Below are 16,627 nucleotides of genomic sequence, written 5' to 3'. Positions count from 1 at the left end.
ATATTATCATCATCAGAGTAAGAATAATTGTAACGCATACGTGTACCAAAGTTTCTGTAGTATTAGAACACAGCTTTCACATACAACACAGCGTTTGCTCTACATTTTTTGTGCCATTTTTCTTTGACTATCTTACTGTTCGTTTTTCTTACTTTCTATTAAAACAATCAATAAATGTTGTATAACGAGATTCAATTCTACGTTTCTTTGTTTACCGTTTTCCTTTTGTCCCCCATTTCCGTACCTATATTTCATGTTGTCTTTCTTCACAGAACCATATCAGTCGGAACGTTTTTAATAGTGTTGTAGTAAGTAAACCGACATGATACATACTTCCTCTTTAGTGTAGCAGTAATATCTTGACGTATTGGAACAGCAGCAAAACAAAAAATGCACCGACTGCAGAAAAGAAAGTTTCGCTTTGTGCTGCAATAGTCCATAAAGCAAACAGTAAATAACATTTAAAAAAAAAACTAACAATGGTTTTGGTCACAGTTTTGGCCAGCTTGGCAAATTCCACAGTTCACAAAACCGCGATGCGACAAGGGCTTAACGGTTGAGGTTTTCGTTGTCGTGTTTTTGCAACATGCTCTTGTTCGTAAATGTTTTGCTTTTTTGCGGGAAAAATAACATAACAAAACGGCAATTTTTTGCTTTTGCCAAATTCAAACCCCATCGTAAAAGATGTCGGATAAATTATAACAAAAAAAAACACAGTAACAAATCTCAAGAAGATCGTATCGTAAAAACTCAAAACAAAACGCTACCAAGTGACCAGATATTTTTTTATTTATAAAAAAACTTGCTTTCCTTCTGTGCCTTTGAACAAGTAAATGTGTGCGTGTGTGTGCATACGCCTTTTTTATGTTGCCGTTCATTTTCTTCTCCGGTTTTTTTCCGTTTCAAAAGAAAGGGACTGTTTTCGCAAATTGACGCTAGCAAAATACGCATCGCCAAAAGCTCACCACAAACCATTTTGTGCGGGAACATTTTATACTGAGTGTATAGATATATGCACGTGTGTGTGTGTGTGTAATGTTTTACTTTTTGTTTCTCTTCTGAACTGCGAACAAAAACAAAAGCCTCCAAAGCTCAACTATAGCTCAGCAAAAATACGAATTCCAACCAAAATCGGTTCGGTATCCGTTCCAGCCATCGCACGCCATTTCCTCGCACACGCTTTCCCACCCATAATGCCTCTGTGTGTTGACGCACCCACATTGCCCGGCCTCCCTGCCCCTCACACACCCCCACCCCCCTTCGCCACGTAGTTGCCAAGAAGGAAAAGCTCCACTGGAAGCTGCACAGGCCTTGCTGAGATGAAGCGCGCTCCTTATGTTCGATGTGCCCGTCGCAGAAGAACGTGTAGACACACTGGCCTCCCTCGGAGGTTGTAGCACGAGCCTAGCCGATCCTTAAATTGCACCGCGTGTCGCTTACATTAAGTTCCACCGCTATGATTCGGGTGACGGTTGCATCGGTTGTATCGGGTTGAATAAATGAGTCAGTAATATACGTGTGGAGAGATGGGCATACATGAAAATCACCACGGTCGTACAGGTGCTTCCTAGTGTGCAGTCGTTCCATTGCTTAATTCCGTAAAAAGATACATTACTACTTCGCTAGCGGTCACCGACCCGCAGCAATGTTACCTATCCGTGTGTGTGTGTGTTTGTGTCGTACTGATTAAGCAAAAGGTGGAAACGGTAAAAAAAAATGTTACCCCATTACATCCGTCCCTGCAAGCAATGCTGACGATGTCATTATAATGACACAAACCTCTAATGAATCTATCCGGCAGCACCAGCTGCAAATCGCCTGTTTTCTACCGCCTTCACGATACCGGCTGCATACCGTGATGCATACGTTTAAAAAACTGCATGCCTGCAAACGACGGCCAACAAGGGAAAGATGATCGGGATCTGTCCCGGTATTTCACCCGCTTTGCCCACCTTCGGTTGAAAGTAAAACTCTGCCAACACAGCAAATGGGCGGCTTTTAATCATCAACCGAGACTGCCGCTAAATTGGAACCCACCGGTTTGGCACGCTAGCGGAAAGCCCAGAGGAAGCTTAACATTGGAAAATGCACGAGAAATATCATCCGCCGGGTTTTCCCCCCTCCCCCATTTTTTTCCACATCGAGTTGATGGGGGATGACTTTTTTGCCATGTGCCATGGCTTTTATTTTTCGCTTCTCATATTTCGCTGACGGACGGAAGTTTTTTTTTTGCTGTGGTTGGGTTTGAGGTCCTCTTTATTTTTTTTTTGTTATTTCGGTAGCAATCGTTTCCTGAAATTAATAGCGAAATAAAAATGCAAAAACCAGATTCGGTGACATAAATCTGTACACCCACACCGTTCGACCTCACGCCCCATTTTCCGGGTGGGAAAAATTAGTGAGCGAAAAAAAAACGTAGTAGTCGTAAGCCCGAAACTGCTCTACATCCTGTTCCTGTTTATTCACTTTAACCGATGCAACCGCCAGCAGATCAGAGACCTACATATATAACTGCAGTATAAAAAAAATACACCTCACAACGTCACATTATGTCTTCTATTCGTTTCCTTGATATACTGATCTCTTTTCATTGCTATCTGCTCTGTTGCTCTATCTCTTTCTGTCTCTCTATCGCAAATATTATGTTTACATACTTTTTCTTTACTATTTCCATTTATATTTTGAACTTCTTCAACTGTTCACATGTCTTTGCACACTCTTTTATTATATCTTTCCTCTATATAAATGTACGATGTATATGCACCCTCAGTCACCTGCGTTTTGTGCGGTTGTGTAGTTTTCTATTAGCTGAAATAATTATAAACACCTGAAAAATTACACTTTAATGAAAATGTTTATTATTATTCTTATTAGTATTATTTCTGTAACACTTTTCCTTGCGTGCTTTTTTTTCCTTAAATAAATACATTTAAGAGTACAATGAAATGACATTTATCCGTGTCCGTCCTGGTCCGACAATTACCGGTTAAGTGGATAACACGGATGATAGGTACATCTGCTTTTGGTGGCGAATATTAGTGTTGAATTGATGTTCGGTAGGGCTTATTAAGACCCTTGGTTTCATTTTACATTATGGTTCATTGTGGAAATTCGAACTATGTAACTAAAATTAAATTCCAAGCAACACGGATAATCCAATATCAGGTATTATTTTCAGTATTATTTAAACGGATTTCGGATTAACCGTGTGGCGCGGATTCGACAGTTCCAAGTACGATTCGACATGTTAGCTTTAAAACCGATCACGGCAAATAGTTAGTGGTCAAATATCCTTTAAATCAAATGTTAATCAAATGTCCTTAAATAGAGCATACAGCGAACAATTACAGCGTGCTGTAATTTTCTTCGTATTCACCGGGAATCGTGCTGTGGCTCTATTTATGATTTGTTTGTGTTTTTTAGTAAATCAATAACTTTTATGCTTTGAAAAGTCTGCAACATTTGTCACATTGGTAAATACTTTACACGCAACGAGCAATGGAAAACTACACTCGCGCTAAAACGAATATAAGAAATGTCTGTTTGCTGTGTGGCACTCGATCCTGTCCCTAATATTTTCTCATTGCACCTAGTACCAGTAACAGCAACGTAAATTAATATAAAGCTTTTGCTACTCTCCTCCCATCCATGTCTATAACTATCCCTTCGCACCAAGTTTATTTTTCTATGAAAATTCAAATCGCAGTATGTCATATCTTACATCACACATTTGCAAAGCTTTTATTTGATACTCTTCGAAATCGTACTATTTTATAAGTATAGCATCGATCATCTACCTTGAAAAGATTTTTATTTTAGTTTGATGTACTTGTACTTTATTAAATATATTCCTGCAATGGTCCATTCCTTCACATTCCCAAACTTACTCAATTCGTCTCTAAAATCAATATGATTATGGAAGATTTTTGCCGTGCGTGCAACTGCAGTAAATGGGGGTTGAGCCAAAAACAGAATACTCGAGAAAATGAGTAATGGCTTTATAAAGCTTTTTTCCACCTCACATTATTCTATTCCCCGCTCATGTGTTTTCATCACAATATTTCAGTGAAGTTTGCTGTGCTTGCTGTGTGTTTTTTCCTCCCCGACTTCGCTCCGTCGCACCGATCTACGTAATGAGTATTTATTTATTTTGAAATTCAATCGTGCAAGTATTAATTATCGGCTTATAGAACAAAAAGTCACACCAAGCGGACAGTAAAAGCGAATAAAAACATATGCAACCGATTACTCTCTTTAACGCGCTTCAAACGCACACGTGTCGCATTTGCAACTGCCCTGGATATTAATGACGTTTCATTACTAATTTAGTATATGCATCTTGTTGGTAGAATTTTCTTCAGCGATCGCAATAGAGTTTTTGCATTTGTTTTATTTTTTTATTTATTCTCGTTAAATTACGCCCATATCGTAATAAACACTTGACAGAAAGGTACCCACAGGCAAAACATTTCAGCGCAATGAATGCCCACACGCTGCAAACAAGCAAATTCAACGGTCGCATTACTGATTTTCCCAGCGGTTGACCTACTCGCGCAAACAAAACCATCGCAAAAAAAATAGTAATAAACAATCAATAATCGCAGCTAATATCCCCCATTATTAGTCAGAAATTAATAAAACAAACCCCCACACTCTCCCGGCGAACGCGTTCTCCCGGGCTATGATCCCGAAATGCCAGTACCATATCACCCAGTGGGTGGTAAGCGTATGATTGCTTTTGCCATTTTCACCTTCACCAACGTTGCGGGCGTGGGTTTTTGGCCGTATCCCATGCCAATCGTCGCCCCATTCGTTCGTTATCGATGGCTGTTACGCCGGGGAGGGCTTATGTATGCCAGCTTGTTGTTTTTTTTATACGTTCGTCTGCATTTACGCTACCTAATGGATCGCAAATTCACGCACGCAAGCACGCACGACGCATAAAAATGCACTCCCAACGTTCGATTCGATTTTGCTGCAACTGTGGATTTTTCCTCTCCACACCACACCGACGAGCTGCCCTGTGCAATTTCTGCTTTTTTTATCTGCTGTGGCAGCATTTCAGCCCAACTGCACTTGAATGCGCTGACGAACAAACGCGTCATGCAACGTTATCGATCGTACTCAGCTCGGGTGAAAGCGCTTGTGTGTGTGGTTATGTGTGAGTGTATACCAGAGATAGGCGTTTTTCCTGGTTTTCTTGTGCTTTTTTCCCGCTGCATACCATTACCGGCATTCATCTGCCCGTTGAAATCCATTCAAGCGTCCCGGTGTATCATTTGCCCGTTTTGTTTGACTTTCTTTCATGATTTTTACGCTTTGTTTGGCTGTACGTGATAAGTGAACGGAGCTTTTTAATGGTACGCTTCCGCGCAGCACGGAAAGCGTGTTGCCAAACCACAAATATATAGTGCAATTTTCCTGCTTGCAGTTAGCGGTTGGTCATCAACATTCGGTTCGGCTTTGTATTTATTTTTCCGTATGCATAAATATTGAGACCCGTTGAAATTACCCGTGTGTGTACGAGCAAAAGCGGCGTTAACGAAACAGGGTGTAGAATTTATTTTTAACGCACTATTCCATAAATTATGCTCTACTGCTAAAAGAGAAATAGAGGGAGCTTAATTTTGAAAATAGCATGTGGATTACATAAAGAAAACTCTTTCAACAAGTATTTAAAAATAAAGCGCCTTTAACTTTTACAAAACTTGCATCACACGCTACCCATGACGATGGAGACGTAGAGTGGTGGAGACGCCTGGTGGTTTTCAGCTTTTTGTAGTTTTAGAACCATTGTGAGTTTGGTAGTGCCATGCAAACAAATTGGCAATCATTAATTTTGATTACCCAACTTTGAATAATCCACTCAGTTCGGGATAAGGTTCCATTCACGTTTTATACGTATTAGTTGATATACTCATTAACTTGAAATGGAGGCGCCCAGTACTTCTTACTGTTAAATACGCTAAGAAACGAGTTCTATTATTGACAGGGTAGAATTAGTCGTTAAAAAATATACTTACGACGTCGAATTGAATCCACAAGGAATCGATTTCCATGTTAAAACAAAATTTCACTTTGTTTCATCGATTTGCAAGAAAATGTGATGTTTCATTCTTTTTCACTTCTTTTAAATCAAATAAAATGCAACATTCCCTTTATATTTGTACCAATAATAAAAGCCTTAATTGCAATTAATATGCACCACTAAACACATCGCATTTGGGACTAGTTGATAGAGCTTTATGGCGAATGTGTAGCTTTCTGCACCACAATATGCTTACATACGCAAGAATACGAACCATGCCTGCAGTAGGAAATTGCCATAGCAGAAAGTCGTAAAACACCTGACTGTGCTCGTAGTACGCTTTTCGCCTGTATCTTACGAATGCAACCAAAGCCCCAAAACAAGTGTCGTAAAAACCAGAATTCAATTACAGTGCTCACTCCGAGGTTACCGCCATGGAATGGATGCGAATTTGCTTTCAAAGTAAATTAATGAATGTTAATAACTTCCCTATTAATTGCACTAACGTATTTTACGATAATTGTTTCGATTTCGTGGCCATGTTTTATTGGTTAGTTTTGCGGTGAAGAATAAAAACCATTGTTACTTCAAAAGTCAGTTTACAATATAAGTTCTAATTTAATGTAAAAAAGTGCTCTACGAAATATAAAAATGAACGTGCACCGTTGTTTTTCTGGCAAAACCATACCCACATGGAAGAGTACCCATCACTTACCAGAACTGTCGGTTCGAAGATCCATTACAGTCTGGAAATCAATACCCACAAACCCACATCGCCAATGGATAACATTCCACCCTATCAAGCTTATGACATTCCCATGCAGTGCTAATACCGTAAAGAATAACTTTTCACCACCCGTCCGGACGGGCAGCAAACTTTCACAAGGGCTTTTCTAGACTAGACGAGGGCCCGCAAAAAAAAAGAATAACTAAACTAAAACAGATGTCAAACCGATCAAGAGAAAACAAACGAGTACACTTGTAGCTTTGCTTTGAATATGTCATAATACTTGAGCAAGGAAAGTTTCGATTCGCTTATTTCTGTTTTTGCTCAACCGGTGCCATCTTCTGGCACCAGTGTGTATGTGTGTGTATGTGTACGTGTTTTATGTTTATTATTTTTTGCTTCGGAACTACGCATATAGCATCTAGAAAACTGGCATAATAGCAGACCGCCATTTATTGCACCCGCACCGCACCAGCACAAATCTTCCGCCCCACTAACCAAGCTGCCGTCTTGGTTCAAAGCAATTGCTATACTAGAATTAAACAAAATATATCACTACCACTTTGCAAAAAGCAACAATAAACAAAACGCCAAAGCAAACCATACCCACCGCTTCCCAACGGGTTCCATCCTTGGAATCGAACCACCGTCCCGAGACCTGCCTGTAACCAGCCCCTTGTCCCGTGCCATGCAAACTTCCCTCTCACCGAAAACCTGCACCCATTTGCTCTTTGAGCAAAAACATGATCGAAAATCTACGAAAAACTTTTGCCACGGCAAAAACTTTTCTCTAGCACTCCTTTGACTAACGATAAACTTTTCTTTCCGCCACTTGCCGGCATCACCACAAACGCTGGTACCGGTACGGGTGCGTTTCTTTCCATTCTTTTCTTTCTTTTTCGCTCCAACGTACACGCTTGTGTCATTTTTTACCCCGTCGTGGACACCACCCCTTTTTGCAACGGCCCCTCCCCGGTCCCGGTCTTGCAACTCCGGGAACGAAATAACGTTTCGCCATCAACCGAAAAAAAACCCTCCACCACCCCCGAAAACTCAATGGAACGGATAAAATCGCCCCACGCGCAGTTCCACCCCGTTGGGTAGTCGAGCCGACGGACGTGAGTGTCGAACGGAACCGCCACATTATGCTTCACTGCCAGGCTCAGGGGGTCCCCGTACCCACCATTCTATGGAAGAAAGCAACAGGTGAGTGATTTGGGACGATCAAGCGAGCAGTTTTTTTTTTCTTTCCCTCAAGTCTCCCCACTTCGGTAAGGTTTTTGGGGTCGAAACGACCCGCGTTTCCACTTCCTCGCTTCCCACTCCACTTCCCAGGTCCCCCATGCCTAAAGACTTGTTAACACAGAAAAGGTATCGCCCCCCTCTCTATACTTTCGGGACGGCTCGTAAATCACTTCCATCAACATCACTTTTTCCCTTTACCCGGGCAAGGAAAGTACTGCCCCAAGGCGAACAAGTGAAGTTAGGGGGAGGGGAGGGACAAAATACACCGGGAACTCATTATAACTCAATTTCACTCTTCCGTCCATCCGTAATCTGTGTTTATTTTGCACCGACCCAACCCTCGTCCCAACCCAACAACACGCCGTGGTTTATTTTTGCACTATCTTAAGGAAGCAAATCCGGTGACTACGAGGAGGTACGAGAGCGACCGTATACGAAGCTGCTGGCGAACGGGTCGCTATTGCTGCAGCACGTCAAGGAAGACAGGGAGGGGTTTTACCTCTGTCAGGCAAACAACGGCATCGGAACCGGCATCGGGAAAGTTATTCAGCTTAAGGTCAACTGTGAGTATTGAGTGGTGTTGCCAATCGAATTTATCATTTGTAAATAGCGCGAGGAATTGGGTTTATTTGTTATATCACACTGAGCATTGAGCTTATTATTTTTGTGTAACTCATTAGTCCAAAATGCAATGATTCGTGGTCAATCAATGTCGACTTAATCGGCTCTACGACTCGTTACAGCTTCCCCTTACTTCGCTGGACAATCGAAGATGGTCACCGTGAAGAAGGGTGACACGGCGATCATGCAGTGTGAGGTGAAGGGTGACAAACCGATCAACGTGGTCTGGTTGCGCAATGGGAAGCACGAACTGAACCCCTCCACGAACTACCGCGTGTCCATCAAGCAGGATGCCACCCCGGAAGGTATATCGGCCGAGGTGCAAATATCGAACGTGGACAGCAGTGACAGTGGAGCGTACTTCTGCCAGGCCAGCAATCTGTACGGGCGCGACCAGCAGCTGGTGCAGCTGCAGGTGCAAGAACCCCCGCAGCCACCGTCGTCGCTCGAAGCGGCAACCGTTTCCAGCCGGGTGGTGAACCTGAAGTGGCAACCGCGCGGTGGTGACGCTGCCGAAGTTTCCAAGTACATCGTCGAGTACCGGGAGATCGATCGACAGTGGCAGTACATCGAGATATCGGATCCGCCCGCCTATTCGACCATCATCGAGAACCTCAAACCAGCGACCAACTATGTGTTCAGAATAATCGCCGAAGGGCCCGCTGGCCGGAGCTCGCCGAGCCAGGAGCTGTTCATCAAAACTGACCCACAGCGACCGGCTGGACCACCGCTCAATCTCGGCGCCCGACCAATTTCCTCCACCGAAATACTCATCAGCTGGATGCCACCGTCGTACGAGTTGCGGCACGGCGAAATACAGGGGTATAATATTGGGTACCGCTCGATGCATGCCACCACAAACAGCTACAACTTTACCTCCATCTCGGGTGACGGTGAGGATGGTACGGGGGAGCTGCTGCTGGGCAATTTGGCCAAGTACACGCGCTACACCATTGTGGCGCAGGCCTTCAACCAGGTGGGGCCGGGCCCACTGTCCGAACCGGTTACCGCACAAACGATGGAAGACGTGCCGAGCAAACCGCCCGAGGATATTCGCTGCATGGCGCAGAGTTCGACCTCCATTCAGGTATCTTGGCAGCCGCCGCAAGCACACCACACGAACGGGCTGCTGCAGGGTTACAAGGTGTTTTACGAGTGTGCGACCGAAGACGCCATCACTAGTGGCGAGATGGAAACACGGAAAACTACCTCGCTGACGATACATCTGTCCAACTTGCGGAAGTTCTCCAACTATAGCATCCAGGTGTTGGCGTACACCCGCATGGGAGACGGTGTCATATCGCCGCCCTCCTTCTGCCACACGGACGAAGATGCGCCGGAGGCACCGGCAGATATCAAGATCGCCATCAGCTCACCATCGTCGCTGTACGTGTCCTGGCTGCCGCCGCGAGATCCGAACGGCATCATCACCAAGTACAACCTCTACATGCGTGCCGTCAACGGGCGCGAAGAGTTGAACAACGACAAACGGAACCTTCAAGCACACCAACACCATTTCGAAGCGAAACAACTGCAAAGCCACACCGAGTACCAGTTCTGGGTGTCCGCTTCGACGCGTGTGGGCGAAGGCAAGAGTTCGCGTGTCGTGTCACAGCTCACATCGAACCGTGTCCCGGCGAAGATCGTTTCGTTCGGTGGACTCACCATTCGTCCCTGGAAGTCATCGGCGTCGCTGAACTGTATGGCCGTGGGGCAGCCGAGACGCGAATGGTTCAAGGGTGACACTTTGCTACGTCCCGGCACCCAGCACAACATACAGCTGCTCGATTCGGGTGAAATTATCGTGACCATGTTGCAGACGAGCGACACCGGCAACTACACCTGCCAGGTGGACAACGGTATCGGTACGGATCGACTCACCCACAATCTGCTGGTACAAGTTCCTCCCGGACCGCCGGTACTGTATGTCACCAGTGCGACATCTAGCAGCATTCTGCTGCACTGGAAGATCGGATCGACGGGTAATGCACCGATCACTGCATTTTCGCTCCACTACCGGCGAGTGCACGGGAATTTGGAGGAGATGCAACTATCCCGGCACGCATCTAGTCACGATCTTAAGGGACTGTTTTGTGGCAGCACGTACCAGGTGTACTTAGTAGCGCACAACAAGATCGGTTCGTCCTCCGCCAGCACCACACTGAACGTGAAAACACAAGGCCAACCGCCGGGTATTCCGCCGGACTCGGTACTGATAGCGCCGAACTCAACCTCCGTAGTGCTCCGGCTAAACGGATGGCCCGACAATGGCTGCCCGATTATGTACTTCGTACTGCAGTACCGTTCCGTGTCCACCGGGCTGGATGACGACTGGCATCTGGTGTCGAATGCACTGAAACCTCAGCGACGATTCACACTGTCCGGACTGTTGCCGTCGACCATGTACCGGCTGAAGATGGAGGCACACAACGTAGCCGGTTCGACCAATGCCGAGTATACGTTCTGGACGCTCACCAAAGACGGAGGTATACCAAGTGATGGCTCGAGCCTGTGGTAAGGAGTAACTGTAACTGTTCCCCTTCTTCTTCAACAGACCCACCACCACCAGAACTAGTACAAAGAGGACATCGTTCTCAAATTTTTTATAACAATATTCAACTCCTGATACCGATCATCATCACCATCACCGCCACAATCATTTGCATTGCGTTTACGGTGGTTTGTTACAAATATCGTAAGCATTGGCAGAAAGTTTGCTGTTGTCGAATTTGCTGTCGCACTAACGCACCTTCCCTATCTTCGCCAGGTCAACGAGGTCGGCAGCGAAAAGACACGATGGAAAGTCAACAAACGACCGACGCACAACGGGATCGCTACTATGCTACAATTCATAAGGTAGCACTACAAGCTGGTGACAAAATACCTGGTAAGTTGAGCTTCCTTCACCGTTTACTACTACTTCTTGTTCTGAGCTCTTCATCTCCCCACTTGTGACGAGTCATGTCCAACGATCGTTGGAACGATCGAGCTGGAATTTGCTACCGGTGGAGATGAACGCATTCAATTCCTGAATGAATCCTACGGATGTAATTGTAATCACAAACGCGTTTGCTTACACTTTAGTGTTTAGCAGTAGCACCTTACGACAGTTTGCTGTTGTAGGGTTTTAATATCAGGATGATGGTGGAACTGTGCCCACCATCGTTATAGCAATGGTCGCAATGGCGAATAAGGAATAGAAGGCATAAATAGAGCCGAAGGACGTGCCTTCAGCCTCTTTTACCGCGAACCGGTGACTGATTTTGTGATATTTCTATGCAGCAATGTCGTACAACTGTTTTAATTCACAACGAGACGTAAACCATCCGCAACACCTGCCGTGTAAAATACCCCTTCGAAACCATCAAATCTCGGCCAAACAAGGCAAAGCATTACATTGAACTTAAATCTAGTGCCTAAAGCGTGAAATTCGTTGGAAATCGATAATGATTTCATTTACTAAGGCTTCTCTGGTTACGCTATTTCCACGACTTGTTACAGAAACATCGGAGGACATCTCGCCGTACGCCACGTTCCAGCTTTCCGAAGCGAGCACACTGGCCCAACCGCACCACAGCGGGCCAGCAAACACACTGCTCCATTCCTTCATGTACCACGAACGCGCCATGACCGAGGGTTGCGCCTCGCCACCACCAGCAGCGGTACTGAGACTTCACAATCAATCACCATACTACAATATTGTGCGTTTTTTTACTTCTTCTACTATCCCAACATAAACACATAGCCACGCACACGTACAGACACACACACACACTGATTGGCTATTGTACGGCTTCTTTCCATTTTCCGTTAATTTCTGTGTTTGTGTTTGTGATTTAATTTGGGTTGTAACGATTAATCCGTTCCGTTCGATCCATTCTGAATGGTGGTATTGTCCCGAAAAAAAGGGAACAAATTAAAATTCAAACACTTCAACATTAGCGGCAGACGGCACACAGTGGAGGGTGCTGTCGTGTCCGCTCCAAACGAGTCCTATCCCGGTATTCCCATCATCCCATAACTTATCCCGCTCCGTTTTAGTTCGTTTCGGCCTAAGTTTGTAGCGCCATCTGGTGATTTTTCTGTTCTGCTTTTGAGTTTTGCATACATATGTAGCGTGGCCAGGTGTAGTGATGTGCACAACACCGTACACTGTACTACCAGCAATGCGCGCGCAAGGTTGCGATCGCGTAACCGCATAACGCCATGCCTAACGAAACTTTCCTTCCACCCCTTCCCTGTGTACTTCGCTGCAGAACTCGTCCAAGGGCCGCCGGAGACACTCGCGCAAAACGGAACCGGAAAGCGAAGAGTCCGACTCGGACCCGGACCAGCTAACGTCGAGCCGTACCGAATCGTCCAACCAGCTGGACGCGAAGATGAAGCACAGTAAGGAACTGGACGTGGCGGCGGGCGGCCCAGGCGACCACGGCTATAACCCGAACCACTATATGCGTTCTATTCCAGGTCTCATATATCACGGCACGCAATCGAGCACATCGTCCGATTTGTCGCCGATGTCCGAACAAAAGTCCTTACCGCGGCGTGGCCGTTCAAGGTACCATCATCTTCACCTTCATAACACTAACACCACACCACGACACAAGTCCTCCAAAGCTCAGTCACCACTAGCGTCACCCCGTAGTAGTTGCCAGAACGATAACGTCCCGATACAGCTTCCCCGCATGCCGTCCCAGTTTCGCCCCATACACAGTAGTAGAACAATCGGCTCCACCAACTCTCGTCTGTCTCCCAACTGTTGATGAAATGGGTGTGCGATGTGAGGGTGCACGGAATGAGGAGCGACGCGACGCTGTACTTGTTGTAAACAATGCATATAGCTAATAAGAACCGCTAAATCGAAACCAATCGAAGTTAGTCGACTGATTAGGCAAGGATAATTCTGTTGAAAAAAAAAAGTAAATCCCCCATTAGTACAAGCAGCAGTAGATCGGAAGCTGTGTGAATAGAAACAAAATACAAACAAATTTATCCGCCAAAAAAATAAAACCAGAGCTCATTGACCATTGACGAAACATAAAACCCAGTAATAGCAAAAAGGCGATCAAAAATGCAAACCAAATGCCTCAAGACCAAATCTATTGATCAGAGCACTAGCTAAGATGTAGTTGGATACGATCAACACAGTGCCACCTATCGTCACAAACACACCTGTGTCACTTGTCCAGCAAAAAAAAAAACAAAAACAAAACAAAACCAAAAAGAGCAAAAACAAAAACAACAAGTATACACCATCCTTCACCACGAATCACCACCACATCCCTTCATCATCAACAAAAAACAACCCAACAATATATGATCGTACCGCAAATTAGCAATTGATCACTAAAACGACTCTACCTTCTTCTCGGTTTCGATACCAACTACTACTACAACTACAACTTCTACCACTACTTCTACTACTACCACTACTACTACTACTACTGCCTACTCATCACCTGTTTGTTGTTGCGTCATCTCTCAAAAAAAAAACAAAACAAAACAAAAAACTTCAAAATAAAACTAATCAAAACCAAACGATTGTAAAACCGCTTTCTGCTATGGCTATGCTAAATGAATCTTGAAACGAAAACAAACAAACGAAACTGCACTTGACCCATGATGTACAATATCTCGGCGACCATCTTACACCTGGCGGCGGAATCCTTCCTGTCAACTTGCAACACACACACACATCCCCCAACAAACTGTTCCGCGTCCGTGTCCAAAAGTCAAAGTCAAACGCACCATATCTACATGCCCCGGGGTACGATGCGATCGTTGCTGACGCCGCTCCATCTGCCGGACGGTAGCGCACCGGGCGGTGGACCCCTGTTCCATCAGGTCCCGATCGAGGGTGGCACACCGGATCGGATCGAGCTGTCCGAGGCGGAGTGTGACATTGACACGATCAAGAAGCTGAAGCTGGGCATGCGGTCGTCGCTCTGGTCCAGACCGAACCAGAGCAACAGCACTACCGGCGGTGCTACCGGAGGCGTGAACGTTAACAGCAACAACAACAACAATGGCAACAACAACGGTGGCAGCAACAACAACAACAATAACAACAACGGAACTAGTGGCATCGTGGGTAGCATCATGGGAGGAACCGGTGCAGGGAATGCGACCGGCCATCCATCCGACTACTCGATCGCAGTGTAAACACGCACCGAGAGTATCGCACTGACGTACCAGACCGAATCAAAATGCGACCCTTTTAAGTGTGTAAGTAGACCGCAAAGGGTGTGTAGAAGGTTCAGAAAGGTAGGAGAATGGACGATGTTAAACAGAATACTAAGAATGACGTTCTGTGGGTTTTTTTTTTGGTCAACAGTGACCATGTCCGACACTATCCGGTTGCTACCACCGATATACAGCGTGCTGGGTGGAGCACTCCAATCAAAACTAGATAATGTTTTATATACACCTTGAACGAACAATTTGCACTATACACTAGTAAACAGCTCACAACACAGGGGATAAGGGAAGTTGAGATCGGGCAGCTAGGGGGTGGAGATCGTGCGGCAAGATGCATCTCTTCTCTTAGGCTAGGCTAGCTGTAAACTAAATCTTACCTAGGATCGCACGTGGAGAGTACAGCATTTCCAGGTTAGAAAAGTTAGACGCTGTTTGTCAAAGAAGCAAAAGGATCCAAGTCTTCTAGTACGACATCTGTTGTGTTTTTCTTCTTCTAAATGTAACACCGTTCCATTATGCTCGCTTATCTGTTTAATCAAACCTGATTAAGCGTGTGCCAACACAGTCCTTCGCTCTTATTAATTGCCTTCATAAACCTACACTATAAGTCCACAAGCTTTAACTACGTTACTGGTGTTACAGACAATGGGTACTGAATGCTATCCAATCTGATTGGCCTTTAACTTTCCGGGGGCTTTGCCGTCAAAACCAGGATCGTCCAAGATCTCGTTGAACGCGTTACAACTTTCTTCGCCCCATTCTTTCCAGCTACTGGAGACATTGATTTCGGTGTGGTATCTTAACAGGATCTGTAGACGAATCGCAATTGCAAGAGCACGATGAAACGGGAATAGGATGAGAATATACTACCACTACTACCAATACTACTACAACTAACTACTAGCGTACTACTACTGCAAGGATTTTGTAATCTGTGTATAAAGACTGAATTTTCATTACAACTCTTAACTTTTAAAAAAGCAGCAGTAAGTAGAACGGGTCCGCGGCGGGGACACAAACACGAACAAACCGTCTTACATCTTGCACGTGCACCCCTAACAATTGGTATGTTCCTTCACTGTTCGAGCCGCTCGAGGCACGCATGGTGATTGCAGTTTGAAGCGTAGTCCCTTTGGCTCAGTTTGCGGTAGGGCGGCAGGCATACACAGTACATAAGGTTGCTCGCGGATCCGCTGTGCACGTAGACGTGTGGGCGGACAACGGGAGCGGAGGATTTGTTCGATAGAGCGGGTATCAGAGCGGTGTATACCACAATCAAATTTACAAAATGGCCGACAACTATAGACGCTGAGCGATTTGCTAGCAGGTGTTATGCAGTAGCAGCCGTACAGTACGTAGACTAACACAAATGCACAGTCACATGCATTACCGATAGAGAAGAAAAAAAAAAATCCATCTGACAGCAAATGACTACCGGGAAGCCTCGATCTCGTATTGGCTCTGAGACTGTGGAGCACTGGAGAAATACGTGTAAACGTTAGAAGTAGATCAAAAATTCACACGACACGTGTTTCGTTTATGCTCTTTACTCAAACATAATAGAAACGGTAACTAGTTTAAAATATACATTTGCAAAAAATCCAAGAACGAGTACTGTTTTACACGTAAAAGCTAACAAAAATGTAGAACAAACGCCCATATCCGGTTGTACTGATACCTGTTTGTAAATTTTTTAAACATATTATTATTATGTTATTGTTTTTTTTTAAACTTAGAGTCTATTGTGCCAACGATTCCGATTGGAACAGTAGAAAAAACAATGGAACAGTATTATTTAGTGCTACATT

The 16,627-nt window shown here is 44.9% G+C and overlaps 1 protein-coding gene across 1 annotated transcript in view; it reads left to right on the top strand.

The window, feature by feature from the left end:
• The window catches only part of LOC128712136 (cell adhesion molecule Dscam2), an 83,817-nt gene extending 69,034 nt beyond the window's left edge, over positions 1-14,783 (top strand). The window contains exons 11-18 of the mRNA XM_053807032.1: positions 7,842-7,961; positions 8,390-8,563; positions 8,744-11,107; positions 11,176-11,316; positions 11,389-11,508; positions 12,123-12,322; positions 12,878-13,179; positions 14,354-14,783. Of these exons, the coding sequence (XP_053663007.1) occupies positions 7,842-7,961; positions 8,390-8,563; positions 8,744-11,107; positions 11,176-11,316; positions 11,389-11,508; positions 12,123-12,322; positions 12,878-13,179; positions 14,354-14,783 (3,851 nt within the window). The remainder of the gene's footprint in view (positions 1-7,841; positions 7,962-8,389; positions 8,564-8,743; positions 11,108-11,175; positions 11,317-11,388; positions 11,509-12,122; positions 12,323-12,877; positions 13,180-14,353) is intronic.
• Positions 14,784-16,627: the final 1,844 nt, after the last annotated feature.

The sequence above is a fragment of the Anopheles marshallii genome, chromosome 3 (assembly GCF_943734725.1).
Source record: "Anopheles marshallii chromosome 3, idAnoMarsDA_429_01, whole genome shotgun sequence".
In the NCBI taxonomy this organism is placed as follows: Eukaryota; Metazoa; Arthropoda; class Insecta; order Diptera; family Culicidae; genus Anopheles; species Anopheles marshallii.
This window is presented reverse-complemented; position numbering and strand designations above follow the sequence as displayed.